Source organism: Habropoda laboriosa, unplaced genomic scaffold, assembly GCF_001263275.1.
Source record: "Habropoda laboriosa isolate 0110345459 unplaced genomic scaffold, ASM126327v1 scaffold816, whole genome shotgun sequence".
In the NCBI taxonomy this organism is placed as follows: Eukaryota; Metazoa; Arthropoda; class Insecta; order Hymenoptera; family Apidae; genus Habropoda; species Habropoda laboriosa.
Genome location: NW_017101002.1, coordinates 608518 through 632784, shown reverse-complemented (window position 1 = coordinate 632784; position 24267 = coordinate 608518). Strand labels below are relative to the sequence as shown.

At 43.4% G+C, this 24267-nt stretch overlaps 1 protein-coding gene across 3 annotated transcripts; it reads left to right on the top strand.

Annotated features, from left to right (window-relative positions):
* Nucleotides 1–12: 12 nt before the first annotated feature.
* Nucleotides 13–5452, top strand: LOC108577769 (transketolase-like protein 2). Of its 3 annotated transcripts, none has more exons than XM_017940968.1 (8): nucleotides 13–230; nucleotides 2848–2993; nucleotides 3080–3269; nucleotides 3346–3580; nucleotides 3655–3798; nucleotides 3872–4045; nucleotides 4126–4341; nucleotides 4442–5450. In XM_017940968.1, the coding sequence occupies exons 1-8, from the start codon at nucleotides 124–126 to the stop codon at nucleotides 5111–5113; spliced, it is 1884 nt and encodes a 627-aa protein (XP_017796457.1). In that variant the 5' UTR covers nucleotides 13–123; the 3' UTR covers nucleotides 5114–5450. The 3 variants fall into 3 exon arrangements, with proteins under 3 accessions (XP_017796457.1, XP_017796459.1, XP_017796458.1); XM_017940970.1 differs by having other exon boundaries at nucleotides 3872–4049; nucleotides 4130–4341; XM_017940969.1 differs by lacking the exon at nucleotides 13–230 and adding an exon at nucleotides 1771–1998 and having other exon boundaries at nucleotides 4442–5452.
* The last annotated feature ends 18815 nt before the right edge of the window (nucleotides 5453–24267 follow it).

Here is a 24267-nt window from a genome sequence, read left to right as displayed (position 1 = left end):
ACTTAGATCGTGCTTGCGGGAATTCTACTTGTTGCTGGGAAACATCTCGTGGTCAGCACTTTTCCGAAACTTTCTTAAAAGCTCTCAAAGTTTTAAGAAGACCTTGGTTCCTAGAGGAAGAAAATGGCAAACTACCACAAACCAGAATCTAAAACCATTCAAGAATTGAAAGATATCGCAGCAAAGCTGAGAATTCATTCAATTAATGCCACACAAGCCAGTAAATCCGGGTATGTGCAATAATATTATACTTTATAATAGCAATTGCATTAACCGACTGTTTTTTGAATGATTTTTTTATAAATCAACATATACCAATGTAGACAGTTTTTGATAGGACACTCTTTTAAATCGTAGTTTAACGAAACTTAAACATTTGCAAAATCGCGCGCAAAAATCATTTCGATGAAAGCGACATGGAAAAAGTATGTTTGCTTCGTTTCTCCGTTGCGATAATATAGTCACGATTGTTCTCACCAATAGCCAGTCATGTTATACAATACATTCATAATTTTTCCTAAAACAATTCCACTGTTGAGATTGCGATCTTGGAAATTTTTCACGTGGTACCACATTGATTTGATTTTATAAGGCTTATTTTTGCGAATCGTCGACACGTTTATTGCCGTATTATTTCTTACTATCTTATTACATCGCGTCATGCGGTTCAAGGTAATTTTACAAATGGAATTCATGTTCATGCATTTAATAGAATTCGTGCGTCATTGTTAACAACGTTAATTTGGTAATAAAAAACTTCTTTGTTAAATAATTATTTAAAGTTGCCGGGGATTCTTATTTTTATTTTTCGATGATTTAAAATATACACGAAACATTAATTATGTCTTGAAAAATTTCTAAATTTAGATAAATATAGTCTATTTAAAATATCTAATTTAAAATAGATTCTATAAAGAGTTTCACGTATGTAGGAAAAAATAAATCTCTAAATGCACATTGCATTAGTAGAGTTCAAAGTATGGCGTCGATTGCAGAATGTACATTGTACACTTATAATTAACAAGAACGATTTGATTGCGGGCTACAAATCGTCGTGCGATTAGCACCGGAAAAAAAAAACAGTTCAAAGTTTTTAGAAGAAGAGTTACAAAGGTAGGTCGGAAGTTATTCTATACTTCTTTTTGCATGCTTTTACACATAGCAACGGCTTATCCAACACGTGCACGATACTAAGATGCACACTGTAAAAGCGTTACATAACAAACGTATGTACGATCATGCTATAGCAATCAAGGGTATATCGAATGTTGAAATTTTTTATTAGAAATATCATTTAAGATATTGCAATATTAGGTGCGATATGGTATACAGTCTTTTTGAATAATCTAAAAATGTTAAATGCCTTCTCTCTTTTTTTTTTTTTTTTTTTTTTTCATAACTAAATTCGATACACATTACAAAATATCTACAGGAATGTTCATGAAACAAATCATTACGATTCGAATGTATATGGAAATTTAGATTACTAAAGATTTTGTTTACTGTATCGTCAATGAAAATATAAAATAAAATTTAATCGCTACCGTGATTAAAACTATCATCGATGATTGGAATAATATAAAACATTGAATTTTTATAAACTGGAGCGTTTGAAACATGTTAAGAAAGCTTTACTGATAACGCACGGATATTATCAATGTTCCTCTTGGTATCAAAGTAACGAGCGGTAGTGGTAGTGGTAACGGTAGTAAAAGTTCTAGAAGGGTTCCATCCATACTCACGAAACGTGAACGCGTTGATTTTGAAATATACTATAGTCAATCTGGAGAAAGGTAGGGAGGTCCAGCGCGCAGTTACTCGTAAAAGGTTGTCTCTCACTCTCACTCAGTTATTATCGAACGCTCGCCGGTAAACGACTTCGACTAGGATTTTGCTACAATTCAGAATGGTGCGCGACACGAACATGGAAAAACTCCAAGATGTTGCGAACAGGCTTCGCATTCATTCTATCCAGGCTACCGAGGCATCGAAAAGCGGGTATGAGGCTAAAAAGAATGTTCACATCTTTTTATCGGGATCGGAACGAAATTTTTTCGCATTACTTTCATTTGAGAAGCACACCACCACCAGATATATGTAGATTGTTACTTAATGACACGTTGATATTTTTACTTTGTACATGCGAGGTTTTTCTTTTATGGGTTCCGTAATTATTGAAGAATTTAATAGAAAACACTATTATGTATTATATCGTACTATTGTATTGTTAGCAATAAAGATTTTGCACTAATTTAATTTTTTGCATAAAAATCGTACAATCGTAAAATAAAAAGAATTAATTTATGCGTATTTTAATGTTCTATTTTATTTTGAAATTTCCATTAGATCGCAAAATCAACGACTATTAATCGATATTTGAAATATTTACGAAAATTCGTTTATTCGAATGTGTGGTAATGTATGCAATCAGCAGATACATCATTTGAATTAAACCTAGCTATTCATTAATATGCGAATGGTACTAGAAATAAATGCAAATGAAAATATTCAAAAGAGGGTACATTTGAGGGTACAGATTTAAGATTTGTGTATTAATAAAATGGGTTCCTTTAGCGTATTTATTTTAGTATACAAAAAATGATCACTGCTTTTATTTCGTATAGATCATGTTACATAACTATGATAATATTGCTTCCTATATTTAACGGTCGTATGATAAAGGGTAATGACCTTGTGACCTCTACAGATAATAGTTCATTATGATTATGAAACGTATAACAATATACATCGCTTACAGTCTTATACAAATTTTATATTTCCACCTTAATGTTATGAATTTTTAAAAAAATGCACATGTAAATATATATATATTTTTTTTTAACCCAGACATCCAACGTCATGTTCTTCTATGGCAGAAATTATGTCCGTCTTATTCTTCCATACGATGCGCTACAAGGTATCGGCTCCACGTGACCCAAGTAGCGATAGATTTATACTGAGCAAAGGTCACGCGGCACCTATTCTTTATGCAGGTAAATCCTTTGAATTCTCTAAACGATTACATCGCGAAACATTCTAAAAATTCCGAAATGTATACATCATATTTGAATATTTACAGCATGGGCTGAGGCTGGTCTTTTCCCAGCAAGTGAATTGGTCAATTTGAGAAAGATTGATAGCGACTTAGAAGGACATCCTACTCCAAGACTGAACTTTGTAGATGTGGGAACTGGTTCTTTGGGACAAGGTCTATCGGTTGCCGCCGGTATGGCTTATGTAGGAAAGAATTTTGATAAAGCAAATTATCGGTAGGTTAACGTTCGAATAATCGTACTCTGTTATTTCTTTGATATTGTTTTATACAAAGAAATAATGTATTTGTAGTGTATATTGCCTAATTGGTGATGGAGAAGCAGCAGAAGGTTCAATCTGGGAAGCACTTCACTTTTCATCTTACTATAAGTTAGACAATCTTTGTGCAATTTTTGATATTAATCGTCTGGGTCAAAGTGAACCAACATCTCTTCAGCACAATATGGAAGTTTACCGTAAAAGACTCGAAGCTTTCGGCTTTAATGCTTTGGTTGTTGATGGTCATGATGTGGAAGAATTAGCCAAAGTATGTGTGAATGTGTATGACTAACAGTTAACTTTATATATGTGCAACAAATTTGTCATAAAATTTTATTTAAGGCCTTCCATGAAGCTCAAAATACAAAGGGACGTCCTTCTGCCATTTTAGCAAAGACATTTAAGGGTAAATATTTCCCTAACATTGAAGATTTAGAAAATTGGCATGGAAAGCCATTGGGCAACAAAGCAAATGAAGTGATCCAAGTAAGGGCTGAAATTTGTATACTGTAAAAATAATTAGTCATATTTTAGAGACTAATAACTAATTTAATTGTAGCACTTAACTGGAATGATGAAAAATTCTGGTCCTCTGGCATTGCGTCCGCAAAAACCACTGGTTGATGATGCTCCAGTAGTAGACATCAATAACGTTAAATTAGCATCTCCTCCGAATTACAAACTGGGAGAACAGGTTGCTACAAGATTGGCTTATGGTACTGCTTTAGCCAAGGTTTGTGCTTTTTCTTTTTGGATAAATAGGCAAAGATTTATTTACTTACTTGCATAATTTTGTTCCGTTTTTTGGTTTAGCTAGCAAAAAGCAACCCACGTGTCGTTGCTCTAGACGGGGACACGAAAAATTCTACGTATGCCGAAAAAATCAAGACCGTTGATCCGGCTAGGTTTATCGAAGGTTTTATTGCCGAGCAAAACGTTGTAGGAGTTGCAATCGGCGCGGCATGCAGAGATAGAACTGTTGCATTTGTATCTGCATTTGCTACTTTCTTCACTCGTGCCTTTGATCAGGTAAAATTGAAAGATATCGGTAGAAGGATAAAAACATTTAAATTTAAATTCTACTGAAGAAACATTATTTTAAATTTTATTCGTGTTTTTAATTGTGCAGATTCGTATGGGTGCTATTTCGCAAACAAACGTTAATTTTGTTGGTTCTCATTGCGGTGTTTCAATCGGAGAAGATGGTCCGTCTCAGATGGGTCTGGAAGATGTAGCTATGTTCCGCACAATTCCTGGTTCCACTGTTTTTTACCCAAGCGATGCTGTTTCAACGGAACGTGCCATTGAATTAGCAGCTAATACAAAGGGTGTCTGTTTTGTACGTACCTCTCGTCCTGCCACAGCAATTATATACAAAAACGAAGAGCCTTTTGCCGTTGGCAAGGGCAAAGTGGTTAGATCTTCTGCGAAAGACCAAGTTCTTCTGGTTGGAGCTGGTGTCACTTTGTACGAAGCACTCAAGGCTGCTGACGAATTGTCTAAAGTTGGAGTAAACGTGCGAGTGATCGATCCGTTTACGATTAAACCACTTGATGCTCAGTTGGTTGTAAAGAACGCCAAAGAAGTTGGAGGAAGAGTCGTTACCGTTGAAGATCATTACGCAGAAGGCGGTTTGGGAGACGCAGTTCTTTCGGCACTTGCTTTGGAAAGAAATGTCGTCGTTAAAAAGCTAGCTGTTCCTGAAGTTCCACGTTCTGGTCCTCCGAATGCGTTGTTGGAGAAATATGGAATTAGTGCGAATAAGATCGTTGTTGCAGTTCAAGAAATTCTGAAGTTGTAATCATAAGTATTACATTAATTTATCGGTATCGTTTTGAGAAGAAACAATTACACGCAGGACTGTCAGTACTGCCATATCGAAATATATACAAGAGAACTCTGTATCTTTAAAACATAAGTACAAGTAAAATCAGCGCATTCCACGTTGTTTCTATGCATTTGGTGTGCGCATAAATATTACACATTTGATTCAGGTTAATGTTCAAAGGATAATGGATGTTTGCGGGAACAATTGTTCTTCTTTATACATGTATATACAGATTTTAAACACGAGAATATTATAAATCTCAAAACTGTATTAAATTTTTGTACGTGAAAATGTAATTTTATATAAAAATTTGATACACGTACTGTTTATAGATTAAGAAATATTACGATACGATCGTTCAAGTAAAAATAGATACACTCGCAAAAGAAGTTCTGGGTTTCACTTTATACCTACCTCAAACGCACAATCTTTCGATGTGAAATATTGTATGGCAATATAATTCCTCTATCCGTGGTATTTAACCGTCGGATTTCAAGCAGTTGGATTTCTGCCATCGAAGAAAACAATTTGAAAAGTTGTGTGCATAATCCATGCGCTGTCCATCTCAAATATCTTTGTTATTTCAAGTAATAAGGGTTGCAAGAAAGATATAACATGGTAGCAAGATGTTCTTTACAGGTGCAGGTATGGAGGAGATCTGGAGGTCAATTTTGTTTTCTCAAATGGAATGTCAAATTTTTTATAGTCAAATTAGATAGAATAGCGAATTTTGAGTATAAAGGTACATATATACTAAGGCATTCTAAAACTCATCTTTCCTGAAACATTCGGCTTTGTCTACCCTATTACATTCATTATGGAATATGTTCGAAGTTTCAACCATGTGCATCAATACAATGTTATCGTCTTGAAGCTGTTCCAGCACACGCTGCAGTAATCCGTTGTATAATATTTTGCAGTGTAGTTAATGTTTCTCAGGGCACAATATTTTTCATAATGAAAGTAACAGGATGGAGAAAGTTGAATATGTGAAAAATGGTGAGGTTTAGGATAAATGTACTTTTATACTTCGAATTCGCTATTCTATCTGATTCGACCAATAAAGATTGAACATTCTATTAAAAAAAACAAAATTGACCTCCAGATCTCTTGTACGCCTCCACCTGTAAAGAAATAGTTGCTACCATGTTATGTCTTTGTTGCAACGATACAACTTTTGTAAGTAACGTTTTCGTTAATTACTTAAAGTAATGGAGACATTTGAGGTGGACAGAGTTGGTGGGATAGCTCGTATAGTGGAAGGAAGTTGAAATTTGGAAGAAGTAAAATAGTGAAAATTCAAAGCTAGAGAAATCCCTAGATCACGAAGCAGTTACAGCAAGAATCGAGTAGCGATTGGTCGAGAAATTTCATAAAGGCTGCAGGGAGAGGCGAATAAAGAGAAAGATAGGAAAGGAGAAGAGACAGCAGCGCCACAATTCCCTGTTAAACAAGAAACGTCAACCATTCCCCGTTCTTCGGTCCGATGTCTGGTTTGCTGTTCGCTATCCAAATATCCAGGCTGGCACGGTCAACTTTGTATATGTATGAGTGTGCGCGCAAGTGTCTCTCTCGCTCTCAATTCTGGTTGTGTAGGCGGTCGTAGTAGCGGCCATTACGTGTACATACGTGACGGTGGCACATGCATGCATGTATGCGTGGTATACACGCGTGTACGTGCGTTTTCCGTTCCGCGATTCGCGTTCGCGTATCCCGAAAAGATGGCCGCCATGAAAGCGTACGGTGGTGATGTTGACGTCGTTCGTAGGAAGGCCGCGTCACGTCCTCGAAAAGCGTGAAAAGAACGTGATCATTCGAATGCTTCCACGGCTTTCGTGGTGCGCTCGTACGAGAACACGATACACCGAGGAAGTTGTTGATAATACGAAACGCGAGTGCGGTATTTGCAGGATCCCTCTCGCAGTGCTCGACGAAAACGACGAACGGGAGAGAGGAGAAAGAAGAGAGGGAGAACGAGCGAGGAACGTGCCCAACAAGGGGTTGAAGGGAATCGTATGTGACAGAGAGAGGAGTGGACGAATAGTCTGTCGAAGAGCGGAGGTAAGAAGAAAGGAAAGAAGAAAAGGTGGAGAGCGCGTGGAGAATACAACAGGGTGATACGGAAGTGAGTGGTACGTAGAATCGCGGGTGGTGTGTGGTGCCGCGAGTGAAACAAATGCGTGCGCGTCATACGCGAACAAGCCTCTCTCTTGCCAACGATATCCCGATCAACCTGTTTTTCGCATTTTCTTGGGGTTGCGTTTCACGCGTGACTCGAAACTTTGTGTCAACGAGGGACGGCCATATTAATCCGTAGCCCCCGCCGTCACACATATTCGAAGAATCTCACCTCCTCGAGGTGGTGCCTCTAGTTTTACGATCTTCGTTACTTTTTTAGTGCGTATCCTGTGTTGCGTCGCATCCTGTCTTCTGGTGTCGTGTTGTGTCGTGTCGTATCGTGTCGTATCGTATCGTGTCGTGTCGTGTCGTGTGTGTCGTGTCTTGCTATACCGTACCGTGCCGTACGTATCGTGTCGTGATTCCTCGACCACTTGGATATACGCATAAGGTAGCCTCCAGATTTCGCCGGATGACGGTGCGTGTACGTGGTGCGTGGATGGTGGTACTTGTGTGTACGAGCAATAGAGACGGCGGTTACTACGTGAGTTCTGTGCCGCCCGATGTTCATGTATCGCACCGAAACAACTTACCGGTTCTCCACCACCGTGTCTACCCACTTTGCCAGCAGTACCACCCTTCCTAGATTCTGTACTACCCGCAGAGTAAGTACATCCAGTGCATTTTCCTACATTTCTTACACTTCCACTATTGCTATATTTATTTACACCTTGAATGGAATATAACGAAAATATGCTTTGATTTTAATCCAAGTACACTTGAAAAAACATGTCACAATAGTAATAGTTATTTTGTTTCGCAGCCTTTGTTGCATTTAATATTTCAAGTATCGCTACGTATACTTTACATCAGTATTTGATAAGGTTCTTTGTCTTGAAATTTATGTTCAAAAGATGCAGGTTAGTAATACGTGTTTTGTCCAACGATCAAGCGATAACTTGTCCCTTGAAAGAGTATTCCAATAGAATAACAGAATCCTAACTGCTTTTGCAGTACTTACTTGTTATTCGATAAGTGTTATTCTTTCGTCGAATGTAAACAGTACAGGCACAAATGGTAACATATTTGGCTAAATAAAGTAAAGCAATGTTCAGATCACATTTGAAACCTACCGATTAGATTTCTTATAGTAATCAAACACAATTATGTTAAGGTTAGTCTAATGTTTTATTCATTTCATCAACCATACTCAACGATGCATAATAAACCACTTTATCAACTGTTGATAATATATCAAGTGTTTTTCAAATTAGTGAAACAGTAGGATAGATCAACAACATAACCTCATTTTGAGGTAGCAAATCAAAGTATATACATCTCAAGTGAATGTTGATATCTAATAATAGCCAATTATAGTTATCTCAGTGATAGTGCTTAAATATAGATACAAATATTTTTGTATTACAATTATTTAATTTTCTACTTTCTACGAACAGAGAAAACTTGCTGAAACACTAAAAAGCTGAAGTTGCTTAATAGCTCGAGGTTATGGGAATATGTAAAGTTACATGCAGGTATGTAAATGTATACAAATAAAGGACACAAAGAAAGAGGTTAGATCTATAGAAAAACCGTTAAAGAAAAAAATTGCGAATTACTTTTCCTTTCTCGGTGTTTTTACAAATAAGGGTTAGGTGAACGAAAAAAATATCGGTAGAGAGAAGGATATCAATTGATCGCATTTGAAATTTTTAGGGTGAAAAGACGATTTCGCGGCGATTAATCATTTCTCTTGTAGCAGCACGGCCTATTTAATAGCGTGTTCCAGTGGCCTGTCGCTCGGCCTTTTTATACCGGTTTCAAAGGCGGTCGAGTGTACTTGGTATTTCGTAGCAGTGTGTCGTTACGATGCTACCGTGCGAGATTTTTGCCACTATTGCCAACGCTACCTAACTTTTTGCCCCCTCCCCCTCTGCCCTCACCGCGTGTAATGGATACCGTCGCCTCGTAGCGTCCCATAATATGTCCCATTTTTGGTACGGTATTTTTTTTTTTTTTTTTTTTTTTATCGTTCGCGTCGTTTACGACCGAATTTTTGGCACATTCAGCATCGTTGAGGTCTCGGTGAGATTTCAAGTTTTACACTTAGAAATTATTCTCGATTAAAGGAGCTCGTGTAAACGTCACTCGAGGCAGCGAGATAGGAGGAAAGTAAATGGTCGTTTTTGAAATACCCGTACGAGTGCACGATAGAAGGGATTATTACGGCATTTAAACTCAGACTACAAATGTAACTCGTAGTTCGCCTAGACGAGGAAATAAAGGGAGTGCCCCGAGTAGAAGAAGAAGAAGAAGAAGAAGAAGAAGAAGAAGAAGAAGAAGAAGAAGAAGAAGAAACTTTCCCTAGCTCGGATGGTATTGGATTTACCGAGTGCAGAAAGGGGCAAGAAATAGCGAGAGCATTTGAAATTTATCTTAGAACTAATTGGAGCGTTCTTTCGCGAGCCACGTTTCATATTTTTCTCTGGAATCGACCGATTAAATTCCCGATCCGGATCGGGGATCAGTTTTTCTCGTTTCAGCTCGGCTAAATAAGCGGATAAGCGAATTAATGTTTTAAAGGGAGTCGGTTACCGCTGGATCCGGCAGCTCCAAGTAGCGGTTCGTGCGCGCGTGTAATTTACACGCTTTTGATCTAGCAACGCAGGGCCGTTCGTTGTTTCGAAGTTTCATCGATTTAAGTAGTTATACCGGCATTTATTTTCGTTTCTCGTTTCACTGGTTCGTTGCACCTTAATAGTTCTTCCAACAATGGCGCGCGTAATTTATCGTAAAAATGAACAGCCCTTTACACTCTGTCAGAATTCGTCAGAGATTAAGGTGAGAACGAGGTGAACGCGTTACGTTCAGTGTCTGGCAAACAGGCGCACAGTCGTGAATTCGTAATTAACCCTGCACAATCTTTTTCGTCGTTTACTAAACACGACAAGCGTTGTGACAGTGGTATAATATCGAACGAATCCGAGTTGATCTCGGTTGCTTTCTACATTATCTTATCTTAATATTTTAATCTTCTTGGTTGCGATAATGGACAAGTGCCGTTGTAATCATGTAATACGAGCAATGTTTAATTCTTGGAGCATCGTTTGCGTTTCGACGAAAGCAATCCACTACAATGGTCGATGATTAACGCGTTTATCGTATTATAGGTTAATTCGTTTCGAGCTCGAATCGTTCCGTGTTATCGTTCCGGTATATTCGAAACGTGTTGGTTTGCACGAAAGAAATTGATACGATTTGTTCGAGTATATAAACGCTTCGGGTGAAGCGTTAAGGGTGAAGTTTATTAAAGGGGTTGGTACGATTTAGATGGAACGAAGAGAAAGAATGGGAATAAGATTTATTCGGCGTACACGTTGTTATTCTTGCCTACACGGTAAGAAAACGTCACCGTGTCCCGTGTTCTCTTGGGCACTTTCCGCGGTTGAAGTCCCTTGGAGAGTTTCTCGAGAGCGTAGCTTCGCAACAATACCAACTACGTGAGATTCGTCTTACAAGCGCTTGCACTTACACTCGAAATGTATCAAGGACGAGTCAGTTGGAAAACCGGGAACCCCTTCGATTCTTTTCCACGATTCCAATATACCAGCCACACGAAGATTAACGTTAACGCGATCCGTTCAGGGGCGAAAAAGTCCCGCTGGGCTAATGTAACCAGACCTTTGCAACTTTCACGGTACATCGTCGTATATCGTTGCCGTTCGGGGTTCCTCCTCGAGTAGCTACGTTTCGGCCCGCACACGTGTGGATCGGCAGAGCTCTCGGTGCGTTACTTCAACGGGCAACGTTCGTTATCTGGTTCCAAGCGACGATATATACTCTATCGACAAATAGCAAATCCGTTTATCTTGGCCCGAGCATCGCGTGACGCGCATCGTTTCTCGCTCGCTCCGGCCTGTACCTTGCGAATTTTACGCGAAACAACGTGGCTTACCCGAGACGCTTGTGTTTCCCCGGTCGTGCACCCCCTTTCCCACTCGTTCATTTTCTACGTTGAACGGGGAAAAAAGAAAATATGTAAGGTGTAGTAGCTTGTATCGACGAACGAGAAACGCGACTTTGAGGAAACTACTTTGGAAACGGATGCTCCAAGTGTCTCGATAGCGAATCGGTTTGCTCGTAAATATATAAGCGGAGGTCTGGTTAGAGCGGAGAAATGTTTTCGAGCACAGTGGTATTCGGATTACTGCGTTGCGATCGGGTTAAAATAAAAATAAACGCGCTATAGAATACGGGATTTCGAGAGCGAGTTCCTTCGGAGTAACAGATATTCTCGGTTTCGCGAAACTGTCGTACGTTGAAACGGAGACAGAAGGAGGATCGAGTTTTCCACGACTCGGTAAGTGGCTCTGGATTAGATAAATCGACTTGCCCGATGTAATTCCGTTCGATTTCGATTACTTTGCTCGATTCAGATTATCTGGATAAAGTCGAGGGAACGTTTACCAACGTGTTGGGGTAAAACGCGCGGTCTGTCGTTCGCACGAGCTCTGACTGCACGTGACGCATCTCTCCTTCTTCCGCTCTCCGACGCCTTCTCTCTACCTTCTTTCCGAACTTTTAAACGCTCCCTCCGCTCATCCCGAAACCTTTGCACCGCGAAATTCTCCGTGTGCGGTAATTCAATTATTCGCGTATTTTCCCCGCCGCTGCTTGATCCCTTTTACCGGCAGTTTGTATTTCTCGCGTGTGAACGTGTCAACGTTTTAACCTCGAAAGAATGTGCTTGGGGTGTGCATTCGAGAATTTTAACCAAGTCCGTTACGTGGCCGTTCGCCCGAGTTTCGAGATATCAAACTTGCCTTCGATTATATCCCCCTCCGATGTACTTAATTGCGTTTTTGTTCAGCGGCAACAAGACGCTCTATTGCCGATCTTTTCCACTTTTCCCCTCTTTTCTCTCCTTTTGCCTTCCTCCACCGCGTCGTCGTGGTGCTCCTTTCTGCGCTCTTCTTTGAGGGTATGCATCGAACTGGGATACGTGCCAATTGGAGCTTCTAACGACGGGGAGAAGAAAAAAAGGTGGAAGAAACGGGATAGAAAAGGAAGGAGGGAAGAATCGAAGTATCGATGGAAAGAAACTCGTCCAAGATAACCTAATGCCGCGATCACCAGACGTACGGCTATCGTTTCAACTCCTTTGTCGATTATACCTCGCCGGAAATTTGCCCGAATGCTCGCTTCTTACGGAGAACGAAGCGTCGATAGAGTTGGAATAAGGCAGTTGGGAACAACGATACTCGGCGCAGCCTGACGCTGTCCGTTCGTATTCGAAACAAAGTTAATTCGAGGTAATAATCGTAACGATGGAAACTGCCGGAAGCTCGGCGAAGAAATGGCGAATGGGAAAGGATAAACGATAAACGATCCTCGGCATTTTCCTTTAAATAATTATCGTCGGACTCTAACCTAACCTAACCTTTTCAAGCAATTCCGCGAGCTTTCGAAAGTATTCAAATTACTCTATCGGCCGTCCTCGAGCTTCGCGAGGCCAGAAATTCGTTTGCAACTATAACAACACGTTCCAATTTACGACAGAATTTACTATACGCGTTTATTACTTCACCGCGCTCTTCACAGGCGAACCACGTTACAGAGCATGACCTTGATACTTATCTTCTTTTTTTGCTTTTCGATTTCGCGGAAGTTGCAAACAGAATTTCACGGATGCGTAGGAGGGAGTGCGGCGACGGGGCGCTTTTATTCATCGAACGCACGCGTGTTCGTTAAGGACGCGTCGTAGAAATTCCTTGGCGCGCGTGCGTCTATGGTGGATCTCGAGTTCGAGACGCAATAACGAACGAACGAACGAATTCCCGATCACGGGCTGTGGTGAAACGGGGGAAAAGTCAGTACGTAAGTCAGAGAGTCCCTGCTCTCGGCCTTATAAAATTCGCCGAACGGTCGAAACGTGTTACGAGAGAATTTTAATACCGAGCATAAGTGCCGGCCAGTTATTATCGTGGTTTAATTGTATGCAGAGATAATTAAAACCGAAGGATGTTCAACCGGCGCGTTGCGGCGTCGGTGTAGTTTTTCTAGGAATCGGTTTAAACCGTTGAATTCTCCGCGAGCTGTTAGCTTTTCCCTCGCCGAGGCGTATTCACCGCGAAATGCTTGGATTTATTCCGGACGAGGAATGAAAAGATAAGAGTAACGCGAATGTAACTCGGAGAGTAGTAATACGTATCGAATAAAGCGAGAAATGCAAGCTGGCGAGAAAAGAGTTTTCATGAATTCGTAAGGCAACGCGTGAAATATGTATGTAAGTTAGCGGTAGGCGAGGGAAAAAGGATGCGCCTCTTGAGTGGCCATTACACGCCCGGAGAAGAGGATAGTTGGTAATCGATGAATCCCACTTACGATATCCAAGTTAAATAATCGATGCGGCTTCCAGTCGAACCAAGCCAGAGATAAAGCGGTGTTTGGGGGATCTCGCGTAGTTAGTCGCGGATTAAAAACCGGCGCGCCGCCGCTGTGTTGCGTCGCGGCTGTTAAGAGACTATGTTGAATAAAGGTCAGCGTAAAAATAAAGCTGCAAATGTAAGAACGTCTCGACCCATTTTTTCCATGGGATTTGGACGGCTTTCGACTTGAGAAGAGGGAGAGAATCGCCGCAGTCCGAGCGATACCTTTTTTAAAAGAAGTTTCGCGTAATTATTCGTCGGAAGAACTTCTCTACGGTGATAATTTTGTTCCGTGAATAAATATTCAGTGACGTTGCACTTGTTTCCGGCACGAAGTTAGACAGGAGGAGATAAGATATATGTTGTGTATGTATAAATTTGGTTGGATTATCGAGGCCGAGGATCGGTTGTCCTTCCGTGAAAAACAAAGTCGGAAGCATAAATCAAAGGAGGAGGGTGTGTGCAGCTTCTCCCCGCCTATCTTATATCCCCTAAGCAGACGATCGCAGGTCGATTAATAATTTTGAGAATGGTTTGCCCGAAACAGTATTCCCGCCGCGGGAAAAATATCGACGCGAACGTGACGCGAGTGGACGGGTGCGTTTAAGCCCACCGACACAGGAGTTACAGATGAAATTCGTGTCAAATGAATCGCATTAAATTTCTGGTATAATTAAACTGTCGTATCGAAGCCGGCGCTAGCCGTGTTTTCATTTGCCCCGCGTGGATATTCTAATTACGTGTCTCTTCTGCTCGTAACTCGTCCGTTAGCCTGTGGTTAACGCGCTCCGTGTTTTTGCTCCTTCGCAGGATCCTTGAATTCAGCCTGTTAGTAATACCTACTTAAATAAAACCAACTAAAACCATCATTTTCTTTTGGGGAAAAAGAAAGCGTGTACAATGTTAACCGGTCGGTCGACGAGACAACAGGCGATAACGGTCTCCTACTGGAGTCCTGAATGCAAAGGTTACCGATCTCGATCGGAGATGTTCGCTGGTAGTTGTACTGGACGAGAGAAAGATTCGGTGAAATCGCGTGTCTCGTTCTCGTTCTCGTCCTCGTCCCATTAGATTAGCAGTCGGAGGGTAATAAGCACGAAACGATCCGGCTGGAGGTCTCTTGAACCGGAAACCGAAGATTCCATCTTGCCATTCGTTAGAATCCAGTTGGTACTGGCGAGTGGCTACCTAACCTACACAGGCGACGTGACGAATCTGATTGCGTTTCTTCCTGGAATAACAAAGTCGAGAAACCTCCTTGGAATTATTTATATTCTCGGGCTGGATTAATTGTGTCTTACGTCGAGAACTTGTTCGAGTCGTTGCGGAGAAAATAGCAGGATGAAGATATTGGAAAATTTTACACGAGGCCCGGAAAATTCTAAGCGGCGCGCGATGTTTTTCTCGAGGTCTCGCGTACACACTTGATATGTCGCGAGGTTAGCAGGGGAATAATTGACGGCGTTCGAAACCCTGCCGGAACTTTCTCGATGGTTAACGAGGTGCACCGATATCGTACACCGCTAAATGCCTGAAATAATATAGTCAAGGAGGAGCGGATGCGCTGAATCGAACAGGAGCTGTGTGGTTCGCTTTGTTTCGAAAGGACGCGGAACATCGGTATTATTTAATAGAGCCGCATCGAGGGCCATTCAGGATCGAATTTGTTATTCGGAGGAAAGAGTCGAGATTGGATATCGATGTTCGATATCTTGCTAGCATAAAGGGGAAAAAAGAGTTCCTTTTAATACCTTGGCGGAGGACGTCGAATCGGAGACGCGATAAATGCGACTGCGATCGAACCCAGGTCCACGGGTTAAGATAAACATTTTAAATCGTTGGACGGTCGCGGCTGTAATTTTCACCGTAAGACGAGCGTTCTGTGTGTTTTTACGTTTTCTAAGCTCTTAAAGGGGACCGGGACTCGTAAAAGGGACAAGCTAGGATAGGGGAAGGGGAGCGCGTAAGCTCGTAATCTCGATAGCGATCTAATGGAGGAATGGTGGTGACGGCACGTAGGAAACATAAACGAGGAGTGATGCACGAGTTAACTTGTCTCTCTCTCTCTCTCTCTCTCTCTCTCTCTCTCTCTCTCACCCTTTAAAAATCACAATGTCACGACCACGATTCATGCCTAGGGCGTCGTCGTTGACTCTTAGGTTGTTTGAATAAATTTCGAGTGGATTTGAAGGCGGGCAGAGGGTTCTAAAGAAAGAGCGCGGCAGCGTGATAGCTCGGTTTACAGTTTGGCCGCGATCGGGTAAAATAACGGTGGGACGCGCGAGAAGAGTAATTAGAAAGAAGTGGCGTGGATTGGATCGATCGGATGATTTTTGGGGCGACGCGACGCGACTCGATAGCGACTCGATAGCGACTCGATAGCGACTCGATAGCGACGCGATAGAAAGCAAGGCGGCGAGCGCGTGGTGGTGCATATGCTCGACAGCCGAGCCACACGATGACGCCATGTGTTTCCAGCTGGATTACGGGGAGGGTTCGGTGGACGGGACGAGTTCTAGGGTCGCTACGCGCTAGGGGTGTACGAAATGTTTTGGGTCTGTGGGCTTTCGTGCGAGGGAGAGGGTGGCCCGACAACAGCCATCCGGGCTACCTTCCGCGTTCCTCCCGTAGCGTTGGCCTCGACACGCTCCGAATCCCATCTAACGTACAACCCAACTTTCCAGTCCTTCCCAATTCTCCCGATATACGCTCGCACGCATACTCCTTATCCTCGCCAACCAACCGTGCAACTTGGACGTCCTCGAAATTTTCAACACGGCGGAACGTGTCAAACGCGATTCAATCTCACGTCCGCTGCTAAGTTCCACGCGTTTTACAAGGTAGCGATTTTGAATAGTGCTTTCTGAATTGCAGCGACGCGGCAGACCCATTGCATTCGGACGATGTTGCCTCGATAAGAGCCTCGATTAAAAGGTCGAAACGTGAGTTGATTGCCCGTTTTGTTACAGCGATTTTCCGTGAAACGTACGGAGGAGGTGTCGCGATGGTGGTGCAATACGCGCATTAAGTAGGCAGATGTCTATTCGACCGGCGCGTGATGTGATCGGCTCTAGGATAAAAACAGAACGAAGTTTAATTGCGCTTTAAGACCGATCGATATCGCGCGTGTTATTCTTTTCCCGAAGAACCTGCGCATCGTTCCATTATTAAATATTTCATCAAACGCAACGCGTTTACCACTCGTTCCTGCCGTAATTTCTACTTGTCCTCCGCCGTACGTTAACTCGCCTCGCCAAATTCCATCTTAAATTCATTCTGACGTTCTCGGGTGCAACGGTCCTCTTTACCTTTCAAGTAGAACGATTTATCGGGAATACTGGCGCTATAGCGGAACACCCATAGAAGTTACCACCGACTGACCTTTCGGCGCGGCGCGATACAACCAAATTGATCTTGGAACCAGCCCGTAATTAACCGCTAAATAAGTTTATTATACCTGTGTAACATCGGTCGATGCGGATGTTTCGCGATCAGTTTCTATCATGTTTGGAGAAAATTGGACGACGCGCGCCGTGTATCTGTACAGGGGAAATTCTATTTCCGCGTTCAGGGCAATAACGTTTGTTGCGTTTATTTGCGAAAGTTATTAGCGCCGTAACGTCAGCGCCGATTTCTTGCTGGCGAACACGTGTGATAATAACGGGCCGGCAATAGCAGCCAAGGCTTTCTATCGTGGATGGTGCACGGTGCACGGTGTGTACGTGTACGCGTTCGGCTACTCCGAAACGAATGTAAAATCAAAGTACACGATGATAAACCGGTGGTGGAGTATAAGGGGCATCGGGTTACGGTTGAGCGACGTGAGAATTGAGTCCTCGGACTTAATTGTGGTGTTCGTTAATACGAAAACCATCCGAGGATGGCAGACACCGGTTCTTTCGTTTACACGCGAGACTCGATTTTACGCGGCTACTTGGTTCGCGCGATAACAAATGTTGCGAATTACGTAAAGCAGTCGTCGCGATTCGCATAATACTTGATCCCAAATTAGAGGTCTTCCAAAGTAAACTACGCGAAACCTGTTAAAGCTCAGTTAAAGTTCAGTTCTTAAGACACTAAGGCGGAGAAAACAATGCCGTTTACTTTCATCGTCTGCTTCAACTGCGGTTAATAAAGTATTATACATAGGCGGGAGCGACGGTGAATCGGCTAAAAATACAACCGAGTATCCAAGTTTTTAAACGGTTCCCTTAGTGTAGCGCAAAGTAAGGCCACCGGAGGATAAACCGGAAATGTGTCGTTGTTCGTTATCGATGCTAAAATTAAACCGTACGTTGGATCTTTTCTCCTTCTTTTCGATCTCTCCTATTCGTTTATTTACAAACAGAGACGACGAGTGGGTAATTCTGGCTTGGGTAATTCAACCTCTAAAAGGTTGTCAGGATATTAGCGGTCAAAGGGTGAAACTTGCTCCGTTAAAGATTGCGCGACCGATTGGCTAAAAGTGCGCATGCATCCCAGAATACACTTCCGTCGTTCACGTTTTTATTATAACTCTCGCTGGTGACACGCAGTTAACCGGTCGGCCATGGGTTCTCTCGGTGCCGGTAGGCTTAAAGGGGATGCACCGTGCCTTTTGACGGCTAACCTCTTTGTCGCCTGCTTCATCCACCTGCTTCTTCTTCCAGCGAGAAACTCGATGCCTCTCCCTGTTGCCGTTAGGTTCTCCGGGAAAACGAACTCGTTCTTGATCAAACTCCGACATAACGACGCGTGCTGGTTCAATGAAACGTACGGATAGGAGGAACGAAGGAGTAAAAGCGATACGAAAGGCCAAGGCTACGGTGTTTTATAGTAATAGGGTGTTACAGCGGCAGAGATGACGGGGCAAATGATAACGGATGCGCGGATTATCGATTATTCCAGTAGACTGTAAAATTCCGTCGAATGTATAGATTCGATTGAATTCCAGAGTTTTTTATTCTCGAATGAAATTTCGCTTGTTTAGCCGAAAGATACTTGAGCCTCTCTCTCGGCTTTATGACGCATGAGAGAAGAGCTTAGCACAGATCCTGACGTTGGAAGAATTCAGGCGATAAGAGGAGCAAAGGGTCTGTTGGCAAGTAGACGCGACGATAACGAAATGGAAGCGTGTTTAGGCCAGTCGGATTTAGGTGTGTGTGTAGTGTCGCTGATCTCGAGGATTTATCTTTGTTCTTCGCGGTGGGATGGTTCATTTACATGATAAAGCGGGGAACGGTGTAACGCTGGTGCACATTCTAAGGCTTTACGGCCTCTAGTGCAGGCTTGAAGCGTCGCGATGCACTCCGATAATTGTGACTGCGGGTTAGTTCCTCTTTCGAACACTCGGTTAACCTGTACATACAACTTTCTTTCTTCAAAATTCGAACGAGATGTTCAGAAGGGAAAACTTTGTATTCGCGAAACGTGATTATCGAGGCACTTGGTTCGGTAAAGAAAATGGATTCGATATAGCGGCTGGACGTTATAACGAAACGAACCGAAATGAATTGGGCAGCATATTGTAGAGTTTCTCTCGGTTATTCTGCGCCAAGTTCTTTCGAGAGCGGTAACGCGACGCTGGTATCGCGGAGTTCCTCGCGCGGGATTCGAGTTTCTCAACGGAATGGAAATCTAATTCCGCATCCCAGCTTTCGCTCGAGGAGGAAGACAGCGAAAGCACGTCGACGTGGCTTCTTCGGGGAATTAGAAAAGAAGCGGCCGGCTCGATGGAAGAACGGATCGATCTTTTTCTTTTTCCCCTTCCTTTCTTTCGTTGGATACGTAAATTTAAAAGTAAGAGGATCCTCGCAGCTGGTGAAACGCCGCGCGCTCTCCAAATACGTTCTAATGCGGCACGGAAAGAACAAAGGGCTCTCGCGGGAACGTCTTCTTCGCGAGAGACGCATGGGCCAAATTGAAATTTCTTCGCGTTATATTCCTAGCGTGGAATTTAATTAAATCTCCTCTAACCGTCCTTGAATCGTGTTTTGGCCGAGTGAAAACGTAATTTCCACTTTTGTCTTTGGAGAGTAGAGCCGGCGGCTTATGTTGTTCTTCTTCTCAGCGAAAGCTCACGGTTGTTGGCTTTTCTCTCAACTGCCTGGGAATCCTGAGGAATTGTTTGCCAACCTATCGAATCCGATCGCGAAGAAGATTTAACAAGGCCTGTATAGAGATTCGACGTGATTCGGGAACAATTTAACCGTCGCGCATCTGTCCACGAATTTTCCTACTTATGCGTCCCCAATTAGAGGCATAGTCGAGGCAAAATTTACCAAGTTACCTAACAGAGAAGCCGTGTTGTAAATACGCCCCTCGCGCCGACTAACGAAAATTTCATCGAAATTGTGGGCCGTTAGCTGGGCGCGGCTGTCCTTTTCCTTTTTCGAGGGGCAACAATAGCCGCGTTCTCTCCCCATGATGTGTCTCCTGCCTACTGTTCATCCGACTCCCTGCCATTACGATATCTGTATATCTCGCCTCAGGTTTCGTTTTGTCTCCGAAAATCCCTAATGGAGACGTTCTGATATTTAACGACACAAAATCTCTACTTTTAACCTCCCACGCATACCACTTTCTTTCACCTTTCTATATATATCTACCTATCTATCTATCTGTCCCTCTTCCCTTTCATATTTTTTCTCTTTATTTTCTTCCTATTCTCTGGGTGTCTTGTCGCCTAATGCACCGGTGTCATTCCGTGGCGCTCCCGTTTCTCGAAGAGATATCGCGGTGAATTCTCGCGTCTTAAAATCGGAAACCTCGGTTTTAATGGAACTGTACGAAGCATTCGTTATTAAAGGTTCTCGGGGAAACGGCGTTGCTCTATATTTAATTACACACGCGCCCGGTTCCACAAAGACGCAACCGTTCTTTGATGTAACTGGAAGGCGGCGGCTGCGGCGAGTCCACGGACTGCTCCAGCTGTAAAATTCCTTTCCGCGGAAAGTTTATTTCTCGGATGTCGAGGAAGGAGATGTTTGACGGTAACGGGGAAATTCTGAATCGAAGTTGGAAGAAAGTAGCACGGCACTGTGCGTTACCTCGAAGAAAACAAGAGTGGGCGAATTGCGAAGTCTCGAGTTTGCGAGTAACGCGTTTACGTGCCGCGATCGTCTAATCTTGGATAAACGAGTGGAGGAAGGTGGTCTCGTAAGTACTCGGGGCTCGGTTAGGCCCGTCGTTCCACCTGACTACTGCAAATTTCTCCTTTCTACCTAACGTTTGAGAACCCACTATTTTCATTTTGCCAGTAAACGAAACTGTTGTTCGATTTGCAAAGTAAACAAAAAGCGTGTTTCGCGCGAGCCCACTGTCTCGGAAAGATTAAAGGCTCTAAGTGCGGCGGCGTTAGTGTTCCATTTGTAACGCGGAACCATTTTTGAATTCCATGAAAAATGGGTTAGCGTGGTTGGTCGAGGTTGGGCTGTAGTGGCTCGGGTGAAAGAAGACGCGAGCTTGCCAAAGCGAGAGGAGGGTAGGCAAAGCTTCTTCTTCGCTTTGTATGCCGGTATTCGCGCATTAGTCCCGGCCGTGCAAAAGTAGTAGGTATTTCGCGTTATCGTTTACGCTGGATCTCGGTGTTGTCGCGTGCAACACGCGAAACCCCGCGCGACGCTTGACCGCCGGCCACATCTCGAGGCCTGGATCTTCTCGCAGTTGGCAAATTCTTCTGACCCTTTCTTTCCAGACCGTTGTCCGTCCCGTTCCTTATTTCCGTTTCTGTTTGCCAACCTGAATCGATAGTAGAGTAGGAAAAGTGTTTGCAAAGTTTGTTCTCTTTTCGTGGCAAACGAACAGCTGGCAGCAAAAGCGTGAGAGGTTCTTCGTGGAGGAATTTCTCGAGGATTCGTCGAATGGTGGAGACGACGAACGAGAGAAAAAGAGAGAGAGAGAGAGAGAGAGAGAGAGAGAGAGATGGACGCGTTGCACGGAGTTCCGAGTTGTTTTTGCGATCAAAATCTTTTATGTAATCGCGAGACTGGAGAATGTCACGGGAAAACACCAGCGAACGCCGTCCTTGGTAAACGCGGTGTACCGATGAAAACTAGGAGGAAAAACGTGCTTAATGAAAATTAAAGTAATCGCGGTGGGCTACGTCGATGTATCAGCTGTTACGTGGCAACAGGTGGTCCTTTGTCGAGGTGGAAAGAAAAAAAGGAGTTCTGGAACGTAGGTCACGAATTCCGGCAATTATCATCCGTGACATTTCGATTCGTCGCTCTCGGGGCTCGAGTTATCTCGACGTTCGAATTTTTCCAAATAATTTCGGTGACAAGTGTACGTAAGCCAGCGTGAAACGGAATAAAGGTGGAAAATCCTCTGGAGAAGGTTTCGACTCGTCGTCCTTGCGAACGTATCACGATTTTCCGCGCACGAATCGAACGGCACGCGTGCAACGTCCGATAACGTACGCTTCCCTTTTCCGTTGTCCTACTCAATTAGAAGGCTACGATATACGAAAGATTGGCTTGTAATCGCGTCAGGGACTCGTAACTCGCTACGTTTTCTCTTACCTTTCTTTCCTCTCTCTCTCTCTCTCGCCCTGGCATCGCCGACTACATACCTGGAAACGCGTGGCGAATTTTCGATCCTCTTGGACGAACAGGATGCACTCTTGAATGGATTCGCATAATAGGCACGTTTTATGCGAGTAACGTGCCGGCCGGTGGTCAACCGTGTGTCACAGAAATACGTCTATTTACGTGCTGTGTCACGTGAGAATTTGCGAAGCGCGCAATACAAAACGCGGTGCCGGTTCTCTCCGTCTCGGGACTGTTCGTCCTTCGCCTCGAACCGTTTCAACTAGAGTCAAGTAGGTGTTTCGTTAACGGCCGGGGGAATTTCAAAGGCGTTTTCCTTGGAATCGAAACGGCATTAAGAAAGAGTTGCGATGCAAGCGACAAGAACGTTTCACCTCCCTGGACGCCGGGCAAAATGAATTCTGTTACTTACTCGGGCGTGGAATAGTTGAAATACGTCGCCGATGATATCGGAAATGAAAGTGAAACGTGGTCGTTAGATCGAGGAACAGACGGGACCACCCGAGGCTTTGTCGGTTGAATCCTGCAGACTTAGGCAAGCTTAACGAAAATTATTCGATGAAACTTGTTCACGGAGGAGGAACGGTCGAGTATTTCTGGTTCGCGATGAAATTCTCAGGTTACCGAAAGCTGTTGTCGAACAGTTGTTGGCGAGTTAACGGGAGAGAATAAAGTCGCGCGGTAGACGGGACGGGAAGCGCAAAGCGATCCACGCAAAAGCGGGAGAGAGGTATGATTTGCGTGCTCGGTCACGTGAGAGGTAACGCGCGTAGCGCGGAATAAAGCTCTGTACAAGGTAGACGCAGCAGAATCGTGTAATCGATAGATAACTTCTAGTCTGGGTTGGGCTCTAGTTTCGTCGAGAGACGTTGAAGGGAGAATAATAGCTATTCGTCACGAACCGGTGCAAGCCTCCGAGAGAAACGGGAGCTCGGATTAATCTTATGCAAAACATCGAAAAGGGAGAGAGAGAGAGTCTCGGCCCGAATCGTGCTTTGTTGACCCCCTTTTTTTTTATCTTTTCTCGCTGCTACGTTACCGTTTATCTTGGAAACAGAGAATTCTCTTCTAGTAAAAGGTTTCAGCCGCGCTCGACACCTTGCTTCGCTTATTCCTTATTTTCCATCGGCTACACGTGTTACAGTTACCTATTCACCGCTTAGAAACGATGGTATCGGTAGGCGGTGTTGATCAGAGAAGCGTTGTATTTTTCAAGTTTGCTCCATTTGGAAGGAATTTCTCCCTTGACGAGTGTCGTGGAACGAGGTTGCGAATGAAAGAAAGAGGCGGTAGAGAGAGAGGCTGTTATTCTTGTGGAATAAAAGAGCAACTTTCCGTGCAGGAGGATCGATCTCGTTCGGATGATATCGAGATAGACGGCCGCTCTACTCCTCGGACGGATGGTACATCGTGTACGATTCCAGTGTAACGTTGCACAATCCTATTTCTCTTCTCGGTCTTTCCTTATACAACGTAAGGTAAATTGGAACGACGATGCTTACTTGGTTGGGAGAGTACACGTAAAACGAAGAAGATGCACGCGTGTTGTCTCGTACATATTGTTCAATCTCTCTCTTTATTACTTAACCTTGTGCACTTTTCGAAAGCGCACCAGCTATACTTGAGTATGGCGGGCAAAGTGGAACGCGTTTCTGCTCTAGGTCGTGTTCCCGGTAACTCGATCGAGACAAGTAGTCTGCCGCTACAGAGTCAGTACGTGCGTTTCGTTAAGCTTGAAATCACCAGCGGGAAGAATATTACGCGTGTGCCCAAGAGAAGATTCTCCAGTTGGCTCTACCGTTTCAGAATTCACCGGTAGAGGCGAAATTCGTGAATTCCGATGTGTCGTTCGACACGATACGTCGTCTCGCGGTTTCACCGGAATCCCATAAAAGTTTTACAGCGGATCGCCTTCCACCGACGGTGTATTCTTTTCAATAGCAGAAATCCATCTCCATCTAGCGAGGAGAGAGAGTTCGGAGGAAACCGGGACTATTTTCTTTCTCTCGCGAAACGGGGGAAGAAAAGGAGCGTGTGTACGGTGAACGGCGCG

What these genes read in the sequence shown, in the direction of transcription:
- LOC108577769 (XM_017940968.1), top strand. Translation starts at nt 124, where the DNA reads ATGGCAAACTACCACAAACCAGAATCTAAAACCATTCAAGAATTGAAA. An exon ending in ACACAAGCCAGTAAATCCGG is followed by an intron (nt 231 to 2,847) that starts GTATGTGCAATA and finishes TTTTTAACCCAG; the next exon opens with ACATCCAACGTCATGTTCTT. An exon ending in GGCACCTATTCTTTATGCAG is followed by an intron (nt 2,994 to 3,079) that starts GTAAATCCTTTG and finishes GAATATTTACAG; the next exon opens with CATGGGCTGAGGCTGGTCTT.